At 35.5% G+C, this 14,913-nt stretch overlaps 1 protein-coding gene across 8 annotated transcripts in view; it reads right to left on the bottom strand.

Moving 5' to 3' along the window:
* Positions 1-14,913, bottom strand: part of RALGAPA1 (Ral GTPase activating protein, alpha subunit 1 (catalytic)) — a 207,467-nt gene that overhangs the window by 108,055 nt on the left and 84,499 nt on the right. For 4 of the 8 annotated variants that reach the window (XM_012724483.1, XM_012724486.1, XM_012724484.1 and 1 more), the window contains 5 exons: positions 12,467-14,011; positions 10,623-10,747; positions 9,482-9,698; positions 8,435-8,611; positions 1,106-1,258 (listed from right to left, as the gene is read on the bottom strand). In XM_012724483.1, the coding sequence (XP_012579937.1) occupies positions 1,106-1,258; positions 8,435-8,611; positions 9,482-9,698; positions 10,623-10,747; positions 12,467-14,011 (2,217 nt within the window). The remainder of the gene's footprint in view (positions 1-1,105; positions 1,259-8,434; positions 8,612-9,481; positions 9,699-10,622; positions 10,748-12,466; positions 14,012-14,913) is intronic. The other 4 variants (XM_012724488.1, XM_012724489.1, XM_012724490.1 and 1 more) reach the window with 2 other exon arrangements.

The following is a 14,913-nucleotide window of genomic DNA, read 5'->3' as shown; positions in this document are numbered from 1 at the left end:
AAAAACTACTTCAGTTTACATCATCAAATTAACATAAACTTTCAGGCTGAAAGCAGATTCTGGAGCTTGCTTCTTTGCAGTTAAAACTTTCAAAGACATTTATACATTTCACAAATAAGACTTGGCATTACAAAGCTAATTATCACTGATAAAAACAGGAAACATAATCTAAAATTTCCATAATAATTTTTATGAAGATTATACTCAGATAAACTTGGGTTCTATATTGATTTGTCATTAATTACTGATGCTGAAGAAGTTACCTCCTAAGGCTACACTTCCTCATTTGTAAATGCTGATTAAGATAGATATCATTATAGGTATATCTCTAGTTTAAAAACATTATTGTTGTACTTAATGTGAAGTCATTAGAAAGTCGGTAAAGATTTTTTCTATTTGTGTAGTAATATTTCCATGTTTTGATTTAAAAGTTCTTTCTTAGTATTGCATACACCTTTTACTCCTAATGCCTGATTTTTTTCTCTTTGCATGTACATACAATAACTCACTGCATTAGTAAGTTACTAATTAGTCTTTCATAATAATAGTAAGCAGACTTCTGGAGTAAACCATCTGAAATAAAACATGTGACAATGTGTATTCATTTTTTAAATCTTGGCTTGCCATTGGTGATGGGTAGCTTTAAAGGATACTATTGGGACAATTTTAAAAAAAAAACAATTGTGGTTTCTAAGGTTTGCTAGTCTCATTTTGGCACTTAAAATGTCTTCATTTGTACTGCATGCTTTCAAGGTAAGTTAAACTTACATAGTTGTACAATTTTGATTGATTTGATCAACTATTTTACTGAACGTTTGATTAGCAAATAAAATTGCTGCAATTTTGTCCTAAGAGCCAGAAGGTTGTTCAAACACAGCATTAAGGATAATAATGTTAAATCTGCTTGAGAAAATGGCACCATTTCAATAAGTGGTAATGTGATTCACAAAAGTAATACAACCACTACGCTAACTGACCCTGTAATCAACTACAACCAAGAAGTAAAAATCAGAGTATAAACATCTTTAAGAGCAACAAAAGATGTTAAAGTAACAAATTGCCAAAAAACTTAGAAAATGGCAAATGTCTAATTTCCAAATATTACCTAGGTCATCTGGAGTTTGAAGAACAGAGTGGTGGAGCTTCTCATCAAGTTGTAGATCTTTCTGTTCCATTTGATCTATATTCAAGGTGGAAGGAGAAGGTGTTTGTGACCTGGATCCTAGAGCTGAAGGAACTGGAGAAGCACTTTCTGAACCTGCAAATATAATTTCATAAAATCACTATAACAAGCATAGTCAATATGCTACCTAAGATAATAAAACACAAACTAAAAACACCAAAAGTAGGTTAAAACTGGTAAAGAGGTCAATAAATGCACAAGATTGTAAAAGACTTGTATCTAGAGGTGTCATCTTGTGCCATGACACCATTATGGATCAGAACTGAACAGAACCAGTTAACAGATACCATTAGTGACAACAAAAATGTCTACTCTCATTACTGGCCTGGTAACAGTATCTGGTACCCACTGATACTCAACTTCACTTACTTTAAACTTGGATTACTATGGCTCTATGTGCCAGCACAACTGCAGTGTAGCTCATAGTGGGTTCCTGATTGTTCCCATTCTTTGCTCTCCTGTAACTCCTCCTTCTTTCTCCCAACCCATTTTGTGTAAGGCAGCAAAAAATTAAAAAAAAAAAATCTATAATCATGTCATTCTTTCATTTAAATTACTTCTTTAGCTCAAACTTCTTATGTGGGTTTCCAGTCTTTTTTTGCAACTTTCCTACTATTGTACAGTTCCCTTATTACTTTCAAGAACTAGCCATAGGAATTAAAATATTCATACTTATCACAATGAAGTATCTCTGGTCACATGTTCATCCTTTGCATGGAGCCCTAATCTTTTCCTTTTAGGTCTGGTTAATTTTAACTAATTTTTCCAGTTTCATTTTAGACCCTGTTTCCTAATAAGTCTAATTCTGTCCCAATCAGTGTGAACAGGAAGGAATCTCTGCTCTACACCTTTGGATCTTTCATTAAACTGCTTATCAGACGGCCATGAAATTATGTTTACTTTTAAATACATAACCATAGAACATAAACTCTAAACAACAGGGGTTGTATTTTTTTGCTCTATAGTATTTTCAGCGCTTAGTGTCTGGCACATTGCAGGTTCTTTGTTAACTTAAATTTTGTATACTATAAATGAATACCATATTGAACAATAGTGATGATTATGGCAGAATGCTGTTATTACCAAGCAAACAGTTAATATTAAGTCTTTCTTTTTTAAACTTGATAAAAAGTATAAATAATCTGGACTCAAAAATTGGAAGGCTTTACCCTAATTATCTCTTTCTAAGCAACAAAGCAAAAAACAAGTAAATTAAATGCTTATTTCCATTATTTTAATTCCACAAATGTGCTGCTCCATGTAATTTATACAATTTTAAGTACAGCACAGTAAGGCATTTGATTAAACACAAGATCTTTATATGTACCCTGAAAAGTACATCTAAAGCTAAGAAAGCTCTACTGAATGATAATCATGACTTCAAAGAAGCTCAGCTATACTTAGTATGTGGTTAACTTTTCTATTCTTCATTTGAGATTTGGGGAAGATTCATAAGTTAATCTTTAATCATTTAATATACAAGATTGTATATTAAAGGACAGCAACAGAAACTAAATAATTTCTTTAACTTGGTGCAAATACAAACTGTTGAGGGCATAATAAAAAAGAATTCCTGGAGCCTCCCTGGTGGCACAAGGGCTTCTCAGCACTATGAAGCTATCCATAACCACTGCAGCATGAGTTTGATCCTTGGCCAGGGAGGTGACCCACATGGCACAGCAGACCTCTCGTTTTATCCACTGCTCCCCTCAGCAGTGTATCTCAGTCAATATATCTGCTCTGTTTCCCACTTTGTCTCTGGCGAATCCTCTCATCCCCACCCCTCTGGCCTGTATCTGAGTTCTTACATGCATGAATAAATAGATATTTAAAAAATTTTCCTCAATATTTATCAGAAACTTTAAGTATATAACAAAAAATATCTTTGTTGTTTATCAAATGCTTTGCAACAACAAATCTATTTCTCTTACTGCCATGTATTAACTTTAATTCATAGAACTGATTCATTTGTAAGAACTGAGTTTAGGGCCCTCCCTGGTGGCGCAACGGGTTAAAGCACAGCACTAAGGAGCTAAAGCCACTTCCACAAGAGTTCGATTCCCGCCTGCCCCGGAGGTGACCACATGGCGTGGCAGACCTCTCCTGACCCCGCCCGCTGCTCCCCTCAGCAGTGTACTTCGTCGATCTGCCTGTTCTGCTCCCCACTCTGTCTCTGGTGAAGCCTCTCGCCGCCCCTGAGCCTCTGACCTGTACCCCAGTTCTGTATGCACAAATAAATAAATCAAAAAATAAGAACTGAGTTTAATTTTTTATCAAGATAAGCTATTAGAGAGTTACTGCTTTTTTTTTTTTAATTTTATTTATTTGTTCATGCACAACTGGGGTACAGGCCAGAGACTCAGGGGCGGTGAGAGGCTTCACCAGAGACAGAGTGGGGAGCAGAACAGGCAGATACATGAAGTACACTGCTGAGGGGAGCAGCGGGCGGGTCAGGAGAGGTCTCCCACGCCATGTGGTCTCCTCTGGGGCAGGCAGGAATCGAACTCATGCGGAAGTGGCTTTAGCTTCTCAGCGCTGTGCTTTAACCCGCTGCGCCACCAGGGAGGGCCAAGATAGAATGTTTTAATAAAGCTTCCTAATGGAGTCCTAGAAATAGTCACTATGTGGATAAAATACAGGTTATATACGTATTAAAATTTCTTAGGAGTTGAATTATCCAAAAATATTAAGGTAAAGGCCCAAAAACAAATTCTCTACTCACATTGACATTAAGCTTGAACTTTTATGTAGAACTCTCATGACTCAAGGGAATTAGAAGAAAGCATGGTCACATTTTTTTCATACATTATAATTTTTAGAAAACAGAAAAGTTTGATTAATGAATTTAAAAAAATTAGAATATAGCTTGTAGGGAACCCCCATGGAAAAACCTTTTCCCAAAAGAATAACTGGTGTACAGATTAAAAGATGGTGGGATTCTTGCGAGTCATAGGTTGGGATGGTTATGCAGTGGATCTCTAAATCAGTGAGACCATTTCACAGACATTTTATTAGTTCTATTTTGAAATTCTACCCTTTTCAAAGATCAGTTTATTTCTCTATACTCGCTAAAAACTTAAGAATTTTGTTAGTCTTAAAATTAGTGCTATAGTAGAACCTAAAAATACTTTTAAAAATATCACTCATTTAAAAAAAAATTTTTACATTAGTTTATTTTTACATATTTTTGTGCATTTTCCCATCTCAGTTGCAATCCCTGTATGTTTCCCATCACCAAATCACCCATGTGCCATCACCATAGTCCAGTGCATTTCCCTCCTCCCACTATTTTTGATTCCAATCCCCACTCTACCCCCACAAAATGTCTCTGGTATATAGCTGTACATCATTATCATTATGTTCTAGCCTGTTCCATTATATTCCTGCTATGAGAGAAACCACCCGGTATTTTTCCTTTTCTTTCTGGCTTATTTCACTAAGCATGATCTTTTCTAGCTCCATCCATGTTGCTGTAAAAGACATGTGTTTCTTTTTTTTGGTTGCTGAGTAATATTCCATTGTGTGTATGTACCACATCTTTTTAATCCAGTCATCCGTTTTTGGGCATTAGGGCTGTTTCCATGTCTTTCCAATTGAAAATTCACTCATTTTTAATGAATAATTTTATGGATCTGGCAACTGTACACAGTACTAGAATCAACACACAATCAAAATATAAAAGTCTATCACTATGAAAGGCTTCCTCTGTGCCTACTTGCATTTGATTCCTCCCCTGAAACCCAATGCCCCACAAAATCACTGATCTGTTTTGTCATTATAATCTGTCATTTCTGCAATTTTCTGTTCTTTGACTAAGAAAGTATAATATGTGGCCTTTTTTATTTGATGTCTTTCATTCAGCATATTTTTGAGTGCCATATCAACATTTAGTTTTTTTATTTGCTGAGTGTTATTCCAATGAATATTCAATGAATGAATACATTACGATTTTATTATCCATTCACTGGCAATGGACATTAAGTTCTTTCTTTTTTTAAGCTATTGTGAATAATGCTGTCATGAATTTTCACATATAATTATTTCAGTAACTAGGTATGGTCTTATGGTAAATGTATGTTTAATTTTAATGAATAGTGCCATTCTTTTGAAGAAAAGCTCTACATTTTGCATTCCCATTTGGAATATATTAGATTTCAGTTGTTCTAAAGCCTATTCAACACTTGATATTGTCAGTATTTTTAACCTGAACTATTTTAATATATGTGGTGATATCATGTGAACTGTACTTACATTTCCTGATTACTAGTAGTACTCAGTATCTACATTTATTTATTTATTTAAAGATTTATTTATTTATTCACACAGAACTGGGGTACAGGCCAGAGATGCGGAGGGTGAGAGATTCACCAGGGACAGAGTGGGGAGCAGAATAGGCAGATCGACGAGGTACACTGCGAGGGGAGCAGCGGGCAGGTCAGGAGAGGTCTGCCTCGCCATGTGGATCTCCTCCAGGGCAGGCGGGGATCGAACTCATGAGGTAGTGGCTTAAGCTTCTTAGTGATGTGCTTTAACCCACTGCGCCACCAGGGAGGGCCCTCTACATTTATTTTTAAGGACAATCTTAGTAAGAGCTATTTATTTTAAAATAAGGATACTTCCCTGGCATTTCTGAGTAATTTAAATCATATAGTAATAAAATAATAATAAAAATAACAATATAATATTTAAAGTGATAAAATACTATAACGATAATAAAATAATTAATAATAATAATACTGTGGCGCTGATCCAGATAGTGCCTGTCTTCCACACAGACTCCTTATTCTACAATGGGGCAGGCTAAAGTTCTTATTTGTTCTCTGACAGAAAATATATGGGGCAGGGGAAGAAGTCAAGACATAAGAAACAGCTGCAGGGGGCTGCCTAAGCATTCCCTGGACAAGTAACATATTTGAATGGGCTGAAGAACAATTCAGACATGATTCAGAAATCATTGCTCCAATCTTGAATGTTCCATCTAACCAGAAGATACATAAACCACCTTACTGATATCTAAGCCAAAATACATAATCACCTACTAAGGAACATCAAAGTGCACCAGAGTCAATTTAGATAAAGGTGTAACCTCTGAACTATAAGCCATTAATTGCTCAGGTTCCTCCAGTCACTGTACAACCTTGTAATGTGATCCCACATTTTAGGACTGAATTTCTTGGACTTTATTTGTTGTATTATCTGTAGGTTTTACCATGCATAAGAAATTGCTAAAAAGTCTACTTACTAAATAAATGCCAAATATTAGTATATTAACAAATATTTCTATGTGGTTATCTATCTTTACTAAATGACTGCATATGGGCCTCCCTGGTGGTCTGCAGACTAAGTCTCAGTGGACTGAGTATGATCACCATTCTGGGAGCTAACGATAAACCCACATATGGTGTAGCAGACCTCTCCTGTATCACCCACTGCTCCCTTTAGCAGTGTATTTCAGTAGATCTGCCATTTTGCTCCCCACTCTGTCTCTGGTAAATGCTGTCACCACCCATACCTCTTGCCTACACTCTAGTTCTATGCAGATATAAATAAATCCTTTAAAAAATAAATTACTCCTGGGCCCTCCCTGGTGGCGCAGCGGGTTGGGGCACTGCACTAAGAAGCTAAAGCCGCTTCCGCATGAGTTCGATCCCCGCCTGCCCCGAAGGAGATCCACATGGCGAGGAAGACCTCTCCTGACCCGCCCGCTGCTCCCCTCAGCAGTGTACTTCGTAGATCTGCCTTCTCTGCTCCACACTCTGTCCCTGGTTAATCATCTCACCCTCCACATCTCTGGCCTGTACCCCAGTTGTGTGTGAATAAATAAATCTTTAAAAAAAATAAAATAAAATACTCCCAATAAGCATATGAAAAAATGTTCAACATCACTTGTAATAAGGGAGATGAAATCAAAACCACAATGAGATATCACCTCACACCAGTGAGAATGGCACATCTTAAAACAACTAGCAACAGGCCCCTCACTGGTGGTACAGCAGGTCAAAGCACAGCACTGAGAAACTAAAGCCACTTCTGCATGAGTTCAATCCCTGCCCCAAGGTGATCCACATGGCGCAGCAGACCTCTCCTGGCCTGCCCGCTGCTGCCCTCAGCAGTGTACTTCATCAATTGGCCTGGTATGCTTCCCACTCTGTCTCTGGTGAATCCTCTCACTACCCCTGCACCTATACCTCAGTTCTGTATGTATAAATAAATAAATATTTAAAAAACAAAACAATTAGCAACAACAAATGTTGGCGAGGATATGGGGAAAAAGGAACTCTCCTGCACTGCTGGTGGGAATGCAAACTAGTACAATCGCTATGGAAAACTGTTTGGAGGTTCCTCAAACTGCTAAAAATGGAGCCTCTCTGCGACCCAGCAATCCCACTCCTAGGCATCTACCCAAAAGACACAAAAACAGTGATTCAAAAAGAAACCTGCACTCCATGTTTATTGCTGCTTTATTTACAACAGGAAAGACATGGAATCAACCCAAATGTCCAAAAATAGATGACTAGATTAAAAAGATGTGGTACATATACACAATGGAATATTACTCAGCAATCAAAAAACTTATGTATTTTGCAGCAACATGGATGGAGCTGGAAGAGATCATGCTTAGTAAAATAAACCAGGAAGAAAAAGAAAAATAGCAGATGGTTTCACTCATAGCAGGAGCATAAAGGACCAGGGGGAAAAATAACTACATACCAGAGATATTTTATGGGGGTGGACTGAGGAGTGGGATCAAAAATGGGGTGGGGTGAATGCACAGGACTATGGTGATGGCACGTGGGTGAATTGGTGGTGTTTCCATCACAGGGATTATGACTGGAATGGAAAAGGGAACAAAATGATGTAAAAATAAACTATTCTAATAATAAATAAATAAATAAACATTTATGCCAGATACCTCTAAATCACATACAGCATTGTAAATCAATGTTGCAGCTATTAAAAATAAATTAAAAAATAAAATTACTGCAGAAAAGACGTTAAGGCTAACATATACATAGTTTTGCATATAATATTAGGTATTCATAGGGTCCCTTTGGAGCATTATCCACACACACTACAGGTCAAGAAACTCTTGTATGAATGTTTTTGTTTTCCCTACTGGTTACATAAAGATGAATGAAAAAAAACATTTAAATAGTAAAATTACTAAAAATTTCTCAAATAAAGTTCTAAACAGATTCTTTGACCCCTCAAAAGAATGCATTTAAGTAATATTCCCTTCAGTAACTTTACCAGTAACTGTTGCAACTTCAGCAGAGAAAGCTTGTTGATTTAGACTGCTTGTTTCAGAGTCTATTTGAAGAGTAGTTAGACTAGCCACTTCTTGCTCTTCAGCACTCTGGTGATGACCAGAACCTGAATCCACATCAGCAGAGGATATAATACCAGTATCAGCTCCAAAGCCAAAATCTATAGAAGAAGAAATGTATATAGAAGTTCAAATTATAACAAAAATATTTACCAAAGAGACATGGTTACTTCATCAGAATGATTAAAAACCAACATTTCCTCTAAACTTGTTCTATTTACATTATCAGTCAGGCAAGTGCAAATAATGTTAACACTTTAAAGATTATAATTAGAAACAAATTTTTAAGGATTCCATAGTTTATTGCTAACAACTAATAAAAGATATAATCACTGTGCTTTCCCATATTTTCTGATAGGTGGTAATATATTTACATTCTTTTAGGTATTTTATAATCTCCAATATAGGTGTATATCATAAAAATGATACAACTGGGAAGTAATTATTTTCCTCTTAAATCATATTTCCATCCTGATGCTGAATAGTATGTAATCTGTGAAGGCAGTAAACATGTAACTATACAGAATTCTTCTAGCCTGGGTCTTAAGGTTATAGCTTTTTTTTTTTTTTTTTTTTTAAATTTTGGCACCCTTTTCTGACTGCCAAATATGATTCATAAACATAAGTGCATGGAACACACCAATTCATAACTATGTCCTTTATTCTAATATATAGTCCATTCTAATTTTTTTTCTTTCTACTTTCTGGTTTTAAGTATCATTTGCTTTTATGAAAGGACTTTTTTTTTAAAAAAAATACTTTTAGTTTAGCAAAATACAATGATTCCTGCCATGACATCACTCCTTAAAACTTCCTTTGCAAAATTATTGAAAAATGAAATGAAAATATATGGGAACCCTTATCTAAGCAACATTAGGGAACACAATGATGGTCATATAATCCGTAAGTCAGTCTGAATCAGAAAACACTTAATGAAATCTCATATTGCTCAAAAAGAAAGAGATACTTGCTGTCAAATTTTCGGCCATCATATTGAAAAGCGCTGAAAGAATCTGAATGACTATCGGAGCTGATAAGATCACTGCTCCCTGCACTGGCAGGAGAAGTCCATTCTGAGGGCACACCTGGGTCATCAACAGGGCGCATTTGGTTTTGCTTGTTTAGAATATCAGGGAGATCCTTGGGAATTTCCAGACTGCCTGGACTACTTCCTCTTCTTGTCATAGTCTAAAAATTCAAGAAACATTTACCACTAAAAAAATTTCCTATTTTAGTTATCTGAAATCTTTAATTTCTAAGATAATTATCACAGTATCTGATATAGATGAGGGAAAATACACTAAACAATTTATGTAATGGTATGGTGCCAGAGTCTGATTTACAGTTGGTTTGCCTTAAGAAAAACAAACAAACAAACAAAAAAACCCCTCAATATCCTATGGGTCGGATCCATGGTGTGAATATAAATTAAGATAATAGAAAGAGCAAAGGATTTAGACAGAAAAAGCAGCAGCAAACAGAAGAGATATCAGAGGGAGGGAAGAATAATGACTTTTACCTCATCGATGAAAAAAAGGTAAAACAAAAAGAGGCATGGAGTATGTAATGGAGGTATATATTTTCACTGAAGAGTGGTTGACTCCCAAATATGATCTAACTATTAAAATACAGCATTCTATACACACACACACACACACCCTTTAACACGTCCTTTTAAAGTTAAATAAAACAGGTTCCCAATAGTCAAGATAAAGACAACTTAAACTCTATTGCACATTTAAATGCAACAATCATGCAATCGACATTACAGAAGTTGGGCTAGAATAGCACCACTGTTATCTTTCCTGTTTAGGGTTTGGCAGTGGATGTTAGTGTAAACCTATGAGTAAAGATAAAAAATGTGGAGAAAGCTAGAAAGGAAGTAGCATGTTTCTAAGTATTGAGTAAACAGATATTTCAATTTTTCAGTCTGATCAAAACTATAAGCTTGTCTGTGTCTTTGGGTTAAAAAAAATTATGAAAAATTTTCAAAAAATCTTAATTCAAAAAGTTAAATTTGAGGGAAAGGCTTTGTGAATAAAACTACTCCCCCCATATGTAGCTTTTAGTTTCTCTATCCTGCTAAGACCAAATACATAAAGTAACACTTACTGAGGCATTACCACTTCGAAGTCGTTCTGCTATAAACTCATCCATCAGGTCAGGAACATTAGCACTGCTGCTGCCAATATCACTATTAAGAGGGGACAGTTTTGGGCTCATGTCCTCTTTATTGGCTAAAAATAAATAAACAGCTATATATAGTGAGGAAAGACTTAGCAGTATTTTCTAAATCTGAAATAAACACAACTGAAAACAAATGACCTATGCCGTATCAATTATTTGCCAAACATGCACTTATGAGTAATTTATCTCCTTTCAGATTTAATTTTAAGAATTAGTAAATTGATATCCACTTTACTCAACTAAGCAGATGTTAGTGAATCTTCAGTGTAACCTTAAACAGCAAGAAAGCTTATAGATAAGCACTAGTTGGAGTTAGGTTAATATTGCCTATAAAGAAACTGGTATGGTTATCTTCCTGCTTCTTTGTATCTATTTGGAGCTTTAATGCCTTATAATTCCATTTTCCCTATAAAGAATATTTACAAGAAATATATTCCTGAATCTATGCAAATATAAGTGGGACATAAATTTATAAAAATTCTATGATTTTGATATGTTTTTATTCACAATAAAATATAACTATTACTTCAAATAAAACAGGTTTATTTTTATAAGCTTTTTCTTTAAAAAAATCACTCTAATTACTTTGGTTTTTATGACACGATTTACACTAACAAGAAAGTTTTAAATTTGGTAAACTAATTTATAGAAAAGAAGATATTATGCAGTTGAAAAAAATTATATATCTGCAATTAAAACAAAATCAGCTCTTTGGTATTTCCAACGAGCTATAAAGTGTTTCAGGTTAACAAAATACACTGGACAGGAGTTCTTTGTGAAATACCATTATCTTTATATTACTGGCCAGGCTTTGCTAAGCTGCCAAATACTGCCCTCAAGTGGCAATAATGGCTCAATGCAAGATGCATTATGTAGCAATCTGTTAATCATGCTAACAAAACCATGTTAAACAAAAAAAATCAAAACCTACCTTACTGCTGAAAGTTAATTCTCTCTCTATATATATATGATTGTTTTAAATTTGGATCGAGATAAAACAGTTACCATAATCTTGGTTTCTATAATCTGTCCATAAAGGTTCCATATTTCAATCATGAGTGGGCTATCATGAAGCCTTTACGTACATCTGAAATCTTAAGGGCAAAAAAAGGATATAACTTGCATTCTATACCAAAGAATGCAAAATTTAAAAGGCGTACAGTACTTTTGGAAAAGACTTAAATGAAAAGTAACGATCCACTTTGAGATTTAAGAAATAATTTCTTCAATGATAGTTGAAAAATGATCACTGTAAGACCTTGATAGTCCTTGGTTTCCATTATGTTATATAATGGCAACATAATTTTCCTCTAAGGAAAAAGATAAAAACCAAACAATCATCAGTAAAAACAAAACAAAACAAAAACTCAATTAGATATAATGGGTGTTCTTTTAAATCTAAACTATAAGGGAGTTAGGGGAGAAAGAATTCCAACTTCTCTGGAAACTTCAAGGCTCATAAAATATACTCAGAAAAAGCTACGTTAGATAGCCTTTGAAAGATAATTAAAATTTTACTGTACCTTCCTCTTTTCTATCTGTTCAGCAGCAAAGAGGTTTAACTAAAATGTCTTGAAAGGGAAATTAGTAATTTAAATGAACAATTTATGCTGGGAAAATACAGCTGGGAAAAGGCGCATGCATAACCAAACAGAGAGAAAGCAGTGACCATCCCAAAGCTTTTTGATTGCTTATAGCTTGCTTCAGTTGCATAAAGCCAAACTGGTGCTGTCTTTCTCCTTTTGCGCTCTGCACACGTTAGTGCTCACCTGCAGCTTTCCTTCCAAAATAGCCCATTACATGACTGTACAGATCCCTCAGTGGAGCCTCTGGTGGCATTCTGTTCTGCCTCTGTGGGGAGACATTTGCCTTCGGCTTCGAAAGAGCATGTACAACAGTTTTATAAACGCCACCCAGGGAGCCCTGCTGTAGTCCTGCCTCATGACTTGATGACCTAAGAGTACTACGGCTACCTAACTGATTACTTGTAATTCCTTCTTTTTGTAACATGGCAGTAGACATCTCAGTTGACTCATTAACTGTTTTACTGCTTACTGATGCTGTACTAACTTTATCTAGAGGCCTGTATACACCAGGTTTAACTAGCTCTGGAACACTACTTGAGCTCGTAGTGGGGTTGTTGGTGCTGCTATTGCTGCTACTACTATTACTAAAGCCACCAAGCTTCCGCAGTCTCATCTTCCATGGAGCCTCTTTGTTTTCCAGAGGATTATAAAATTGAACAGACTCTGTAGATGGTCTAAAAGTAACATGAACACTATTTCGTTTTTTAGTAGCAATTTTCATGATTTTCGCTCTGTGAGTTACTGTTTCAGACAAGCTTCTTTTAGTTGGAGAAAGCTTGCCAGTATTTGTAACATGAGGTGCTCTACGATTGATGGGTGTCTTTAGTACAGTTTTCTTGGCATGCATGACATATGGGATAGTGATTTTTTCATTAATATGCACACCCTTAACTTTTTCAACTAGTGTTACATCTACACAGGCATCTAGTTCTGTAGCTGCTTGTCTATAGAGGTGTTTCCTCTTTTCTTTATCACAAGGGCTATCTGAACTAGGTTCCAATGACTGTTTATCATTGTTTATTTGCTTAGACTTTTCAGTTTTTGTTCTCACAAGGGTATCTAACTGATTAGATGCAATATTACTCATGAAGACAGCTGAGTTTGGTTCTTTTTGAAACTGCATGTTTTCAGAAGTCCCAACAAAGGAGGTGATGTTTTCTGATTTACTTTCCTGGTCTATGTATTCTAATTTATCTAAGGATGATCTTTCACCCCTGTTTACGGCAATTACCATTTCCTGTGAAACTGCATCTTTACCTAACTCATTTTTACTATGATTTTCCTGGTTTTCCTTAAAATATTCTTTCAGGGAGGAAAGAAGATCATCATCTCCTTCAAGGTCAATGTACTGGATCTGTTCAAAAGCTGAATCTGCAAGTTCTACTGGATCTATTAAATGACAAAGATGGTCATATATGCTATCACCAACTTCCAGAGAAGACTCTCTACTATGAGTATCAGTGATGTGGCTTTCAGTGGATCTATTTATTGAAGAAGCCTCTGTGGAACTCTGCAAGCTTGGCGCATGACGGGATGAACTGTCAATGACAGGAACTGCACCTTTGGCTCGTTCAACAGTGAATGGTTCCAAGATGTCAGAAGTGCTGCTACTACGAGGCAATGGCTGCTCCTCATTCAAAGCACCAAAAACTTCATTTCCAGTGTCTTCACTTTGTGAAAAATGTCTGACTCTAGTTGAGCGGGGTAGTATTTGAGCATCATCAATATCTGTAAAAAAGAAAATTTATGTAGAGTAGGAACTATATGAATATTAAAAAAAATACAACCGAAGCATATGCTTCAAAATAAACTCTTGAGAATTTTTTGTAAGCTTAATGAAAGAAAATCTATTAAAAATACAAATGTGTTTTAAAATAATGATAGGCACAAGCCAATATAATAGCATGTAGTGTCAATGAATTAGGAAATTACCAGAATACATCTTAAAATGTTAACATGCATACAGACAGTGAGGTGATGGAATATTTGGAAGTGCAGGTAAAGATAGAGCTGTGCCAATAAATCAAGCAATCAAGCTTGTTATTTAATTTTCTGACAAGTTCCAAGCAGAAAAAGTAACATGGAGAGCTGATCTAAATATCCCACTATAGAATTTTAGAGGATGCCATAAATTTCTACCAAAAAATTCCTTTACTAGGCAAAAATCATATTCTTTTCTTCAACTACTACCCATTTGACACATATTACAAATGGAAATATCTATACTCTTCCTAAGGTTCTCCTTATCTGGAACCTATTTACCTCTCCTGAGGTTTTTACTTTAATATCAAATAAAATCAATACATTGAGTTTTATTCATTTTTGACACAATCACCTTCTAGGAAGAAGTTAACTTCTCTATCACAGGCCCTTTTCATTAAACAAACATCAAACACTAAAAACTGCCTTCTTAAATCTGTAAGAGTCACAGACTTTAGAGTCAAACAGGACATGAGAGTTATCTAAATTAACTCTCTTACTGAGGAAACTGAGGTCAAAAAGGTAATGTCATTTTTCAAATTCATAGTTTGGCAGCAGGTTTAGTGTTCCAAGTCATTGCATGTATTGGTTATCAGAAGTGTTAAGTATCTGGTAAAATGACAAGATGAAATACTAGTTGACTGCATGTA

This window comes from Condylura cristata, unplaced genomic scaffold (assembly GCF_000260355.1).
Source record: "Condylura cristata isolate star-nosed mole 26May11 unplaced genomic scaffold, ConCri1.0 scaffold00013, whole genome shotgun sequence".
NCBI lineage: Eukaryota > Metazoa > Chordata > Mammalia > Eulipotyphla > Talpidae > Condylura > Condylura cristata.
Note: the sequence above shows the minus strand (reverse complement) of the source record. Positions and strands in the feature narration are given on the sequence as shown.